Below are 13,672 nucleotides of genomic sequence, written 5' to 3'. Positions count from 1 at the left end.
TAATATACATAGCTATATATAGGTAGCAGATTTATAGGGATCACTGCAGATCTGTAGGAATCACTCTTTATTTCTTTCCTTAGTTAGCACCTTATGTATTGTATTTATTCACTGTTCACCTACTGGAATAAGACAACATCTTCCATTCAATTACAATTATTAAAATTAAAACATGAATTATTATGTTTTCACACGTGAGAAAAGGAGATATAATAATAGTTTTCCTTGGTGAATATTGTTAAGAAAATGGACTTTGGGCATAACTCAACTGCAAAGTTAGCTCATGAGGTGAGGATTGTCCAAGATCATATTAGGAGACACGGGTCCATTCCCTTAATCAATGTGAGATACTGAACACCCTTTGTATGCTAAGTTTTAGACATTGGTGTGTATATATAATATATAATATAACATGGGGGCCCAAGATTGGATTAACAAGACTTTGGATGGGTTTGTCTCTAACACCATGCAAAATATTGCGAGTATCCAACTAAAACCTTACGACAATAGGTGGAGTGGTCGAGGTTTATATAAATGAGGGAATGGGGATAAAGTGTACTATCTAACACCCTTACACACATGGAATTTACTTCTATGTGGGTTGAAGACTTCTTTTTTTTGCTTAACAAGCATAAATATGCTTACAACATGTTAGGCATGACTTCTTTTTGATGACAAGGGAACCTGCAACCGCTACCCTTTGGGTGCGCACCGGGTAAATCCCGCTCCTATGCAATAGCTCGCAAACCGCACTAGGCAAACCCCGTGCGAGGAGCTCGACCCAGAAGGCCAACCCCTACTGTTGCAGGCAATTAGGCATGTGACTTCTATGCCTAACACATGTAAATGTGCTTACAACAAGTATGCCTAACATGCGTAAATGTGCCAACTCATGACATGTAATGCATGTATCAATAACACATAATGGTGGTTGGATTATTTTATTGTGAAGATGAATTACAATAACACAAGTCGCTTTGACAAGATATTCTGTACTACCCTGGGCATCTTTTATGGTCAGAAACCTCCTATTGTCTTTAGACTATTTCAAATGCAAGTAAATGAAATCTCATCAAATTCCGATTGAATATGATGTTCATATTATACATTCTACTTCTTCCTGATTTGCCTGCAGTGGTTATTTATTTAGCTTAATAGGTCTGCCAAATGAATTAGATTTTCCTTCATTAAATCAGTTTCATGCATATTCTATTGCAGGTATGGAGCGATAGTCATGGATAATCAGAGTGGTGATGGGAGCCTTGGGTACACTGTTCTATACAACAGTACTTGCCAGCATTCTGCTCCTACATTTATCAATTTGATGAATTCAGCAATACTCAGGCTATCTACACAAAATGAAAATATGACAATTCACACTCGTAACCACCCTTTGCCGCAGACGGCAAGCCAGCATCAGCAACATCATGTATGATTTGCTATCATCTTATCATTGAAGAAATTGTAGCATTCTAATCTACGCAATCTGTTGGTTAATTGTTTCCGCTGCAATATTCTTTTACTGACTATTTCTCAAAGAACGAGCAATGGTGAAGTCATGCTTGCTGGGCGATACATTATTCCTGTAAATAAAATTTAACATGGTAATCTGTCAAAGTAAATCTTGGGTTTAATGGTGTTGCAGGTTGTTTCACGGGTTTAAGTTACATGTGCTATATGTAACTAGTAAAACATCATCTATAACATGTCTTATCTAACAGTTCATTTTGATTTCTGGAAGTTTTGTGACTATATCTTTTACTATACCTAGATTCTGTACTCGAATCTTGTGCAGATTACTAATGTGTGAAGCTAGTCTTTTACCACCGACACATACTCTTTTTAACCATAAATAGTTTGGTGAAATAACAAGTTGTCAATTTGCATTTCCCAATATTTTATTGACACTATTGCTTTATAATACATCAGTCAATGATGTAATTCTGAATTTGCTTCTTATATGGTTATCTTGTATCCTTCATTTGTGTTTTAGGATCTCGACGCCTTTTCTGCTGCAGTTGTAATCACTATAGCCTTTTCTTTTATTCCTGCCTCATTCGCGGTGGCGATTGTCAAGGTAAATTTACTCTTTCTCCTAGAAAATTGTATTGCATTTAAGAAATGATATTTATAGGTGTTCTTGATCCCACTGGGTGGATCTAACTTTGATTGATTGAAAATTAAAAGAGCTCAGTATCAAATAATTGTAAGTAGTTGCTGGAAAGTCTGGGTCTGAATATACCTTCCTCTTTGAATTGGGAGGGATTCGGAGGAAGAGAATCTTTTATGAAGTAATTAGAGGTGCTGCCTTATTAAAACAATAATGTTCAAAAGGTGCTCCTTGTATAGGAGTATTAGGCTAGGAAATAATCAGTCTCTATATTAAGAAAGTAAGTTTTTCTATGATAAAATAGAGAGCATCTTAAGGTATCCAGTAGAATATTTTATATTAGTTTCTTTATTCAAGTACAATGATAGGGGACCCTTGGTGTAACGGGTTTGAACTGGAAACAGCCACTCGCAAAATGCAGGGTAAGGCTGTATTTGTGGTCTGGACCTTTCTCGGACCCCATGAATAGTGGGAGATTAGTGCACAAGATGCCCCTTTTAAAGTACAATGATTCTAGACGTGTGATCTGAACTCATTTTCTCTTGATATTCTAGCGTTTCTCACACATAAGAAAAAAGACATAACAATGGTGCTCATCCATAATTGGCGTGTTCATTTGTTCTGGATTTTATTTCATCCTTGGAGGAGTGATTTCTGCAATTTGTTTGAGTTGTCAAGTATAACCACTGTGTTGGCTGGAAACCAATCGTATTCATTTTTGTTTTTTTCTGTAGGAACGTGAAGTGAAAGCTAAGCATCAACAGCTAATCAGTGGGGTATAGTAGCTCTCTCTTTGACATGTCTTAGTCTATCCTTTATTTTAAGAATTGCTTTTTCAATGATGCTTTCATGCTCCCAAATTCTGCAGGTGTCCATACTCTCATATTGGGCTTCCACATATATATGGGATTTCATCAGCTTCTTATTTCCTTCATCATTCGCGTTAGTTCTCTTTTGGATATTTGGTATGCTGCAGTCTGACCCATCTGTCTATACAAAAAGGAGTTCACTTTAAATGATTGATTGTCAAGAATATTTCATTTAGGTCTTAAAAGTTCAAAAAGAATTTTGCAAAAGCTTCACTTTGCTTAAATTGTTACTATTCTCTTCATAGATTGTACTATTTCTGTTGTAGATTGCATTTTTTTATGAGATTCTTGTGGAGAAGTTTCAGATTTCTCCTACCATTCACTGTGAAAACATTTCAAAGAGCCATTTCATTTATGAGATATCATTTTTAGATTAAAGACCTCAGTTGAAAATTTGAAATACCTGACGGGTCTAATTAACAGGTTTATCCCAGGTTTTGATCAAGTAATAAATAATAGTAGTAGATCATATTTGATGAAAGAAAAAATAGAAAAGTTGGATCCATAGTTGTGATGCATTGTTGTGGATCTCGATTTCTTTCTAACTTTGTGATTCTGTATACATATGTCTTCAGTTAGTTAATATCCTCTTTCATATCCTTCGTTGGTTTGAAGAGTAAGGATTTTGTTACTTCAATTCACTCTCCTCTACATTTGTCCTTAAATAGTTCTTTTACTAGTCTGTCTTATAATTCCTTCAGCAGCATCTTTGTCATTTCACAGTACTATTCCCAAGTTACTCGATGTCTCACATGAGATTGAGATAAAACCCATAGTTACTCCATCGTATCTAAACTGCGCTACTTTGGCTGGTTCGATCTGTGATGACAGAAACGATTGTTAGAGTCCCACATTGGTTGAGGGTATGGTCTATTGTCTCCTTGTAGAGCTATTTTTGGGGGTTGAGTTAGACCGCAAGTTATGAAGCCATGTTCAATCGTGGGCTTGCAGGTCAGTGTTAGAGTCCTACAGTTGTTGATGGTATGGTTTGTTGTCATCTTATATAGTCTTTGGATATCCTCACCTCATGAGCTAGTTTTTGGGTTGAGCTAGATCCAAGGTTCATTTTCTAGCATATATTATACGAATCACTGGTTATCAGGAGAGGTAGAGGTAGGCCGAAGAAGTCTTGGGGAGAGGTTATTAGACAGGACATTGCACACCTGCAGCTTACCGAGAAGATGACTCTAGATAGAAAGATATGGAGGTCGAGGATTAGGGTAGAAGGTTGGTAGGTAGTCGAATTTTGTCTAGTTCTCTGATCAGTACCTGTTGTTTCCTTTGCTTCAATTATCATATCATTTGTTGTTGCTACTTGGTCCTCTTCTTAGTTGTTTTCAGCATGACTTCTTCGCGATTATATTTGCTTCACATACTTGATTTTTGATATGTTTACTCAAGCCGAGTGTCTGTCGGAAACAACCTTTCTACCTTCACAAGGTAGGGATAAGGCCGCGTACACACCACCCTCCCCAGACCCCACATGTGGGATTACACTGGGTATGTTGTTGTTATGTTATATAGATCATATGTTTCTTTTTCCTATCCTTGATTAAACCTCCTTGTCGAGGAAGGTCATCACTTAGATGGGACATTCTTTAGTATATCTCATTAGTTCTATCCACTTTATGACATTGGTGTTTTTTCTCTGTTCAATACCACATTAAGTTGTATTATTTTTGTTTGTTCATAATTACCTTCTTTCTTAAATCCGATTTTCACTATCCAAAATCTTAAAAAGAACTGTTTCTGTAGGTCTTGATCAATTTATTGGAAAGGATTCTCTCATCCCAACAATTCTGTTGTTTCTTGAATATGGACTAGCAATTGCTTCATCAACATACTGCCTCACATTCTTCTTTTCCGAGCACAGCATGGCTCAGGTATATGTTATGCAGGATATCTGAAGATTTGAGCTGTTGAATATTTTTTATCATGATACCAATCGGAATTTTTTTTTTTTGCTGATCCTAATATTGTTTTTACATGCAGAATGTCATCCTTCTCATTCAAGTTTTCACTGGCCTCATTCTTATGGTTATGTCCTTTATAATGGGATATATAAATTCTACAACACACTTAAATTCTCTTCTCAAGGTTGGAAGACCTAAAATATTTCTTTTTCTGAATTACTATATTTTGTTATGTGTATGGTTTTAGCTTTAGAATTTAAGGGCATCCTTTAGAATTTTTTTTTTTAAAAATTATTTAATAATTGTCATTTTCCATGCATTGAGCTACTGTTACTGCAGATAGTAGGATTTCTAGCTCCTAAATCTTTGTACCCTTTGATTTAAAAAAGGACAGCCTGGTGCATGAAGCATCCTGATATCACGCAGGGTCTAGGGAGGCCGGCACCCCAAGGGGGATGTAGGCAGCCTACCTTGACACAAGCATCAGTAGCTGATTCCATGACTAGAATCCATATCCTATTGGTCACCTAGAAACAACTTTACCATTGTTCGAAAGCTCCCTTTAAACCTTCTGATGCCAAAGTTTGAAATATTGAAATCAATTTTTCTCTACAAGCTTTACTTTATTAGTCACGTGGAAGCTTTCCCTAGATAGCAGTAAGATCAGGGAATGACTACTCTGGTGACAACTGAATATTGAGCGAGTATTTTACTAGTCCTAAATCGATTATCTGGAAGGAGAAGAAAAGCTAGATAAACGAAAAGATGGAACATTTAAACCCAGTACTAATCAATGTACCAAAAAATACTCGTGAAACTAGATGATCTTGAGAACTTGTGCATTTTGTTTATCATCCTGCCCTTTCTTAATAAAAAGACTTCCTATTTACACCACTCTAAAGTATGCTATCACCAATGGAAATAACAAATGAAATACTTTAGTTGGATTGCCAAGTAAGATATCGTTTCGTTTCAAGAGACTCATTATCTAATTACAATTAAGTGATGTCTCTTCTTGTATTCAGTAGCATATGTGATCCTACTAACGAGGGACAATCTTTTCAGAACTTCTTTAGACTGTCACCGGGATTTTGCTTTGCTGATGGATTAGCTTCATTGGCGCTTTTAAGACAAGGGATGAAGAATGGATCTAGAGATAACATACTTGACTGGAATGTGACTGGTGCTTCCTTATCATACTTGGCTGCTGAGGTAGTCATCTGGTCTGCTGACTCTAATAACTTTATTGAAGCTTGATCATTTTTTTTTCTTTGGAAGAAGTTTATCTTATTTCAGCTTTGATCATCTCGTAGCTACTTCTTAAGAAAAAAGTTCATGTGTGCTATATCTTCTGGTAGAGGTTTTGTTTAAGTTATCCCCTCTGTTCTCTCCTTGTGTGATGGAAAGAGACACAATTCATTTGTTGAAAACAAGTGACATTCATCTCCACCAGATTGTATCATTTATGCTTAAATATGCTAAGATTAGGTGCATTTTCTACCTCTTCTGACATAAATAGTTACCTTTATGTTTGCGAGTTCGAACCCAGCTGACAAAAGCCTGATATTTTGGAGACGGGAAGGACAGACCCATTATTCACCGAATTTGGAACCCTGTGCTACTGGTCCTTGAGGATTTAGTTATCACCACATAAAAAAAGAAAAAAAGGCTACTCTGTACAGCCAATCATTTCCACCATCTTCATGGACTACTTTATCACTACTACTCTGAGCTTGTGCATGCTGACAATGGAATAATTCATTGGCTGACCACAAATTTTGCACAATCATTTGGTAGTCATATTTCTTCTTGGTCTTTTGTAGTCTTTGATCAGTTGATGCAAGTTTTGTGATTTACACATTCACATGTATTATGTATTGTAAGGAACAATTGTTTTTCTCTTAGCATTACTACTTCCCGTCGTGTCTTTGTTATTCATCTTCCCTCTTGTGATTTTCTTCCTTCTTTCTGTACGCCACCTCATTTATAGCCTTTGCTAAGATCTCTTAGGTTTTAAGAAAACTTTTTGATTTTGGATAATCCATCAATGCAGGCCATTGTGTATTTCCTTATAACTCTCGGGCTTGAATTCCTGCCTCAACAAAAAAGAAATCTTTCCAAAATTCATGAGTGGTGGAAAAGCTTGGGAAAATCTAGGCGTGCTAATTCCTTTGGGTTTTCGGAACCTCTTCTGAGACCATCCTCAGGGGATGTTGCTTCTGAACTCGACGAGGACATAGATGTTAAAGCAGAGAGAGACAGAGTTTTGTCTGGCTCAACTGATAATGCAGTTATCCACCTCCGTAATCTTCGGAAGGTATGAATTTTCTCTTTCCTGTAGATCAAAATATTTGTGTGCTTTTATCAAAACATTAAAAATATTTGAGTGTTAATTCTGTTCAATTATACCCAAGGGTGTGGCCTAGTGGTCAATGAAGTGGGTTGAGAACCATGATGTCTCTAATTCAAATCACCATAGAGACGAAAGAAGAATACTAGGTGATTTCTTCACATCTGTTCTAGCCTGAACATCCTTAGTGGACAGAGTAACCTGGTATCTATTGCTAGTGTGAGGTGGGCAGGTATCCCGTGGAATTAGCCGAGGAGTGAAAGCGGACCTTGACACCAGGGTTATAAAAAAAATAAAAAATGAGTGTTAATTATGTTCAATTATGTATGCAACTTTTTCAGGTCTATCCCGGAGGGAAGTCCCAAGTTCCAAAAGCTGCTGTCCATTCACTAACTTTCTCTGTCCAAGAAGGAGAGTGTTTTGGGTTCTTAGGAACTAATGGAGCAGGAAAGACAACAACACTGTCAATGCTATCTGGTACAATCTGTTCTGCAGCATTTTATTTTATATGTTAAATAATTTTATTAACAAATGGGGAATAAAACCTGTATACAAGCTGTATACCAAAAGAAGAGAACCTACATTAACATATGGTTCTCAACAAAAGAGACCCAATCATCTATACAAATAGGGACCTTATAAGTACACCAAAACGAAACTAGAGACGAAGCACTACTCTATAACTTCACAAAATCTTGCTCCACGCCTTCAAAATCCCTCCTATTTCTCTCTTTCCAAGTGACCCACATGATTGCGATAGGGGAAAACACTCCATACCCTTGAGCTTCTCTTCCCTCTCCTATGAGTCTTGCAAAGCCTCCTTCACTGTGCCCGGCATCACCCATTGCATCCTAAACAAATTGAGGATCACCCACCATAACCGATTAGCCACCTTGCGGTGCAATAGGAGATGATCTATATTTTCACTGCACTCTTACACATAAAGCACCAACTAACGTAGGTGATCCTCCTCTTTCCCAGATTTTCCGGTGTTAAAATCGCACAGCTGCCAACCATACAAAGAAACACACCTTCCTCGAAACTCTAGGAATCCAAATAGAGTCATGGGGGAAAGTACCTTCCTCTCTCACTAGTAACCTCTTATAGAAAGAGCTAACGGTGAATAATCCATTTCCACTCTCTTGCCCGCTCCATACATCCGTTAAATTGTTAGGAGTGGCTAGCCCATACAAAAACTGAATTGGATTATGTGATTCTTCAATCTCCCAATCATGCAGGTTCCTTCTGAATCTAAAGTCCCAATGAATAACCCCCTCAAGAGACCATCGATTATTTTGGATTGTCGTCTCTCTTACATAATGTTATTCTGTGTGGTCTTGCGCCCAGCTGTGAGTATATGCATTTTTGTGATAATAGAGAAAGTCTACACTCTACAAAACCACTTTATATTTATATCATCAATTGCTGGAAAACAGCCTGGCTATTGACAATCTGTTTCTCTTGGTAATTGGTTGGTTTAAATTTCTTAAAGTTCCTCAGGTACTTTAATTATGCTTCTTTTTAAACATTTCATGTTTTTACTAAAACAAAACATGAAGGATATTTCATTCTAACTAGTTATGTCTGTGTTTTAAACTACTTATTTTGTTCCTACCTGCAAATATTGTGCTTACATCCTACTGTGCTTCTACTTTTCTTCATTTCTTTTGAAAAATCAACCAACGTTGGGTCAAATATTCACTTAAATTTACTATTGCAGGAGAAGAATACCCTAGTGATGGAACGGCATTCATTTTTGGTAAAGATATACGTGCAGATCCCAAGGTTGCTCGTAGACATGTACGTATCCTTCTTCTTGTATAATGAAGTCAGTTCCATTTTGCTATCAAAGATTAGTTATCAAAAAAATGAATTCAAAAGAAAAAGACTAACACAGCTGGATCTAGGACATTCTCAAAATTGTTAGATCTATAGCTAATATACTATCGCTAATAAACTTTCTATGTCTTCTCCGTGCAGATTGGATATTGTCCTCAGTTTGACGCTTTACTAGAATTTCTGACTGTCCAAGAACATCTTGAGCTCTACGCAAGAATTAAAGGAGTACCAGAGTATGATCTGGAAGATGTATGTCGCTCTTGATTTCATATGTCCAAAAGTGTACTCGAATTTGATGCTATCATAATTTAGCTAAACTTTCATGACTGCAAATTAGTCAAAAAATAATCTACTCGTGAATATCTTCTTATGTCTGTTAGCTGAAGTTGTCTTTGTTGACCATCAAATGGTTTTTAACTCTTGTAGATCTTGACAGGTTGTTATGCAAAAGATGCTCGAGTTTGACCTGATGAAGCATGCAAATAAACCATCTTTTGCCTTGAGCGGAGGAAACAAGCGCAAGTTATCAGTTGCAATTGCAATGATTGGAGATCCTCCTATCGTCATTCTTGATGAGCCATCCACAGGTCATTAGTCACCTCTAAACTGTTCTCCTTATGTTTGTATTTCTTTTCCCTTTTGGGATCTCGTTTCATGCTCTGGACTCCAAATCAAACTTAATACTCCTTCTGTCCCAATCTATGTTAAGGTGTGTAACTGGGCACGGAGTTCAAGAATGTGGTCTAAGATAAGCCATAGATATTCGTGTAGCTATAGCCTATAAATCATCACATTAAGAGTAAAAAATGTATTTTAAAGTTAAATTGTTGCTAAATATAGAAAAATGTCATTATTTTTGTGACTGACTAAAAAGGAAAGAGTCACATAAAGTGAAATAGAGGGAGTAATATCTTTGCATTACTAAATACGGGCATTTTACTGCAATATAGATAAATTTGTAATGTTCGCACATTTACATATGTTTACACAATTAAAGAGCCTTTTAAGTATTTTGAAATCTCACATACTGAGGAAGATTCCTTCAATTGAATGATGAATTCAATGATAAACCTCTTATCAAGCATCCCTATATGTATGTCCGCGCAAGTGTGTAGGTATATATATATATATATATATATATGTAAAATACACCCGAAATTCTATCAGTCAACAGATGATTACATATCCCTGTACTAGACAATCAGTTTTTCTTCCACATTTTTGCATTCTCATGTTTGGATGTACCAAAAATGCACACATTCAAAGTGGAATGCTGAATCTAACAGCTTTTGGAAAATCCCAGTCCGAGGCTTTCTATTTTCCGTTCACATCTTCGCTCAACTTTGTCTAGATGCTTCTATTACAAAATCTTGATTTCTATTGTCAATTTTTCCAGGTATGGATCCTATTGCCAAACGTTTCATGTGGGAAGTTATATCTCGTTTGTCAACTAGACGAGGAAAGACAGCTGTAATTTTGACTACTCACAGCATGAATGAGGCTCAAGCCCTGTGCACAAGGATTGGGATAATGGTATCTAACTAGTGTGCTTACATTGTCTATATATTATGTTCATGTTCCAAAGGCCTAATTCAATGATTTTTTTCCCTCTTATTCTTTATGCATTACAAGGTTGGAGGCAGGTTGAGGTGTCTTGGTAGCTCTCAGCACTTGAAAACGCGCTTCGGGAATCATCTTGAACTAGAGGTACTTGTGACCGTTGTTTTTCAGCACTCATTTTTTAACATCATTATCTGTAACTGTACGTTCTTCTGTATCTTTATCTTCAGGTTAAACCAGTTGAAGTCAGCTCTATGGATCTGGAAAATCTCTGCTTAATAATTCAAGAAAAGCTATTCGATATTCATCCTCACTCTAGGAGTATACTAAATGACATTGAAGTTTGCATTGGAGGTACTAACTCTATAGTCCCAGGAGACGCATCGGCGGCAGAAATAAGCTTATCAAAGGAAATGATCATGGCTGTTGGACAGTGGTTTGGCAATGAAGAAAGAGTGAAAGCATTAGTATCTGCAACTGAAGACTCTTGTAAGATTTTCGGTGACCAGTTGTCAGAGCAGTTGGCTCGTGATGGTACGTCAACCTATTTCCTTAAGTTGTCTCCAGTTCACAGATAAGTGCATCTTATGTGAGTAATAATTTATTATTTGCTTTCCTGTCTTTACAAATCATGCCAGGTGGACTCCCGTTGCCGATATTCTGTGAGTGGTGGTTGGCTAAGGAGAAGTTTACCAAAATCCATTCATTCATTCTGTCTTCATTTCCTGATGCCACATTTCAAGGTTGCAATGGATTGAGTGTCAAGTATCAGGTAATTTCCATTTGAACATGACGTAGCTCTTTTTATCTGTAACTCCTCGTTAGGTTGATATATAACATGATACTTTTCACCATCCATACAAAACCGTTCTTTTCTAACCAAGAGTGTGTAGACAACAAGTGGCAGAGCCAGAAATTTTATTGAGGGGTGTCAAAATATAAAAAAGTAGACATAAGGGGAATCAACCTATAGTATTTAACCTAGCCAAACAATGTAATCTTCCGATGACACCCCTCAGCATAATGGCTCTGTCACTGCAGACAACTATTTCATAACTTTTAACATGTGGTCATCGTCTTCAGCAACTGATGAGTTCTTAAAATTGTTTCAGCTCCCTTGTGGAGAAGGTCTATCACTCGCTGATGTTTTCGGGTACATAGAGAGGAACAGGTACGCTTTCCTTCATACTTAGTTCTTTTACGAGGTACGTTCTTATGTTCTCAATGCTGATCAAGTTGCAAACGTTTAAAATCGACAGAAACCAGCTTGGGATATCAGAGTACAACGTCAGCCAATCAACACTTGAATCGATATTCAATCATTTAGCAGCAAGCTCGTGAATCTTCCTTACCACATCCAACAGCAATGTTCCCCTCTTCGTTTTTTTCCCAGTTCGAAGAGGGTCTACTTTTTCTGAGAGATCAACATTTTCGTTCAGTATTATCGATGGCCTCAATGAGTTCTTCCGGCGATTCCCTATATGTAATGGTTCTTTCGCGCTGTACAGTAAAGATGATCATTTTACCTTAACACAATTTAAAATGTAGCATCTTCAGATCATGTTACTGTATTCAAGTGCAGCAGCATGAGTTGATGATCTGGGATGGAGAATGATTTATTTTTTTCCCGATTACTTCCCTTTGCTTCAATTCTTTTGAGCTAAGAGTCTATCGAAAATAGTCTCTTTGCCCCATAAAGGTAGGGGTAGGGTTTACATAGATCCTACCCTTTTCAGACTCCTCTTGTGGGATTACGTTGGCTATGTTGTTACTTCCCTTTGCTTCAATTGTGTTTTAATTTTTGGGCACTTTCTCTAGTAAGCTAGCTAGTGGTATGTCCATTGTGATTTGTGTGTGCCACCTTTTCTTAAGTGGTGGAGTTGGGATTTTTACCATGGAAATTTGAAGTACAAAAACGCAAATGCATGAAGAAGCCAAGGGGATTCAATATCTCCTCTAAGTACTTAAAAATAATTTTGATCTTATATATATAATGTACGAAGAGTTTGGATGAACTCTCTTACGCCTATAGCTCCGCCCCGGCTACTAGGTATTAATCAAAAAGAATCTTAGAAAATTTGGAAGTCTTTAAAGTGCCCCTCTTTCATGCACATAAATGTGTGGTTTAGTGATCAATGGAGTACCCAAATCCTAGCGTATGTGAAAAATGTTAGGTTATTTCTTTTCATTTAGGGTATTCGGATTGGCTTTTTTTTTTTTTTTGAGAATGGTAAAGTTGTATTCATCAGCAATGAGGGTATGCTGGCAACCAAACAAAAAAAACATTCAAAGGCCAAATAGTCATGATTACAAAGAGCCTATGAAATCTACTAACTGATCTACTTCATCTATACCCTCTTCTTTACACCAAAAATATAGAGTATTAATGCAGTTTTCTTGAACTTTCTGCATTGGGTTAGTAATATTCTTAAAGCACCTATTGTTTCTTTCCTTCCAAATTGACCACCATATGCAAGATGGAACTAGATTCCACCATTTTTTCTGTGTTTTACTCCCCCCTCTTCTCATCCAACAGTTTAGTAGGTCAGCAGTATGCTCAGGCACCACCCAAGGATCTTGAATAATGCTTTGAAGCATATACCATATCTGGGAAGTCACTCTACAGTGAGGAACAAATGATTGTTTGTTTCCTCCTTCTCATGGCAAAAGAAGCACCTAGAAACAATCTGAAATCCTCTTTTTTTCAGTCTCTCCTGAGTCAGACATGCTCTTCTGCACACTAACCATGTGAAACACTTTATCTTGGTTGGGGTGTTGGATTTCCAAATTTGTTTCCAAGGTCCAAAAATGCCCCCCGGGTGTGTTGCCAGGTCTCTTTTGTACATTCTTCCAACAGAAAATTCCCCATCCCTATCATGTTTCCATCTGATTGCATCAGGATTAGTGTTGAGTCCCGGAAAATCTTCCAACCTTTGCAGTAAATTGGCTACTCTATCCACCTCCCAGTCATTTAAGAGCCTCCTAAGGGTTATATTCCACCCTTGCTGAGACCACATCTCAGCAATAGATG

At 37.1% G+C, this 13,672-nt stretch overlaps 1 protein-coding gene across 1 annotated transcript in view; it reads left to right on the top strand.

The window, feature by feature from the left end:
* Positions 1-12,428, top strand: part of LOC102601830 (ABC transporter A family member 1) — a 29,260-nt gene extending 16,832 nt beyond the window's left edge. The window contains exons 23-40 of the mRNA XM_006350117.2: positions 1,219-1,429; positions 1,994-2,077; positions 2,845-2,886; positions 2,979-3,075; positions 4,735-4,862; positions 4,972-5,076; positions 5,958-6,104; positions 6,946-7,209; positions 7,584-7,719; positions 8,963-9,042; positions 9,223-9,330; positions 9,518-9,668; positions 10,478-10,614; positions 10,714-10,788; positions 10,872-11,175; positions 11,280-11,413; positions 11,754-11,812; positions 11,901-12,428. Coding sequence (XP_006350179.1) covers positions 1,219-1,429; positions 1,994-2,077; positions 2,845-2,886; positions 2,979-3,075; positions 4,735-4,862; positions 4,972-5,076; positions 5,958-6,104; positions 6,946-7,209; positions 7,584-7,719; positions 8,963-9,042; positions 9,223-9,330; positions 9,518-9,668; positions 10,478-10,614; positions 10,714-10,788; positions 10,872-11,175; positions 11,280-11,413; positions 11,754-11,812; positions 11,901-11,982 — 2,344 coding nt within the window. The 3' untranslated portion in view covers positions 11,983-12,428. The remainder of the gene's footprint in view (positions 1-1,218; positions 1,430-1,993; positions 2,078-2,844; positions 2,887-2,978; positions 3,076-4,734; positions 4,863-4,971; positions 5,077-5,957; positions 6,105-6,945; positions 7,210-7,583; positions 7,720-8,962; positions 9,043-9,222; positions 9,331-9,517; positions 9,669-10,477; positions 10,615-10,713; positions 10,789-10,871; positions 11,176-11,279; positions 11,414-11,753; positions 11,813-11,900) is intronic.
* The last annotated feature ends 1,244 nt before the right edge of the window (positions 12,429-13,672 follow it).

This window comes from Solanum tuberosum, unplaced genomic scaffold (assembly GCF_000226075.1).
Source record: "Solanum tuberosum cultivar DM 1-3 516 R44 unplaced genomic scaffold, SolTub_3.0 scf00118, whole genome shotgun sequence".
In the NCBI taxonomy this organism is placed as follows: Eukaryota; Viridiplantae; Streptophyta; class Magnoliopsida; order Solanales; family Solanaceae; genus Solanum; species Solanum tuberosum.
Note: the sequence above shows the minus strand (reverse complement) of the source record. Positions and strands in the feature narration are given on the sequence as shown.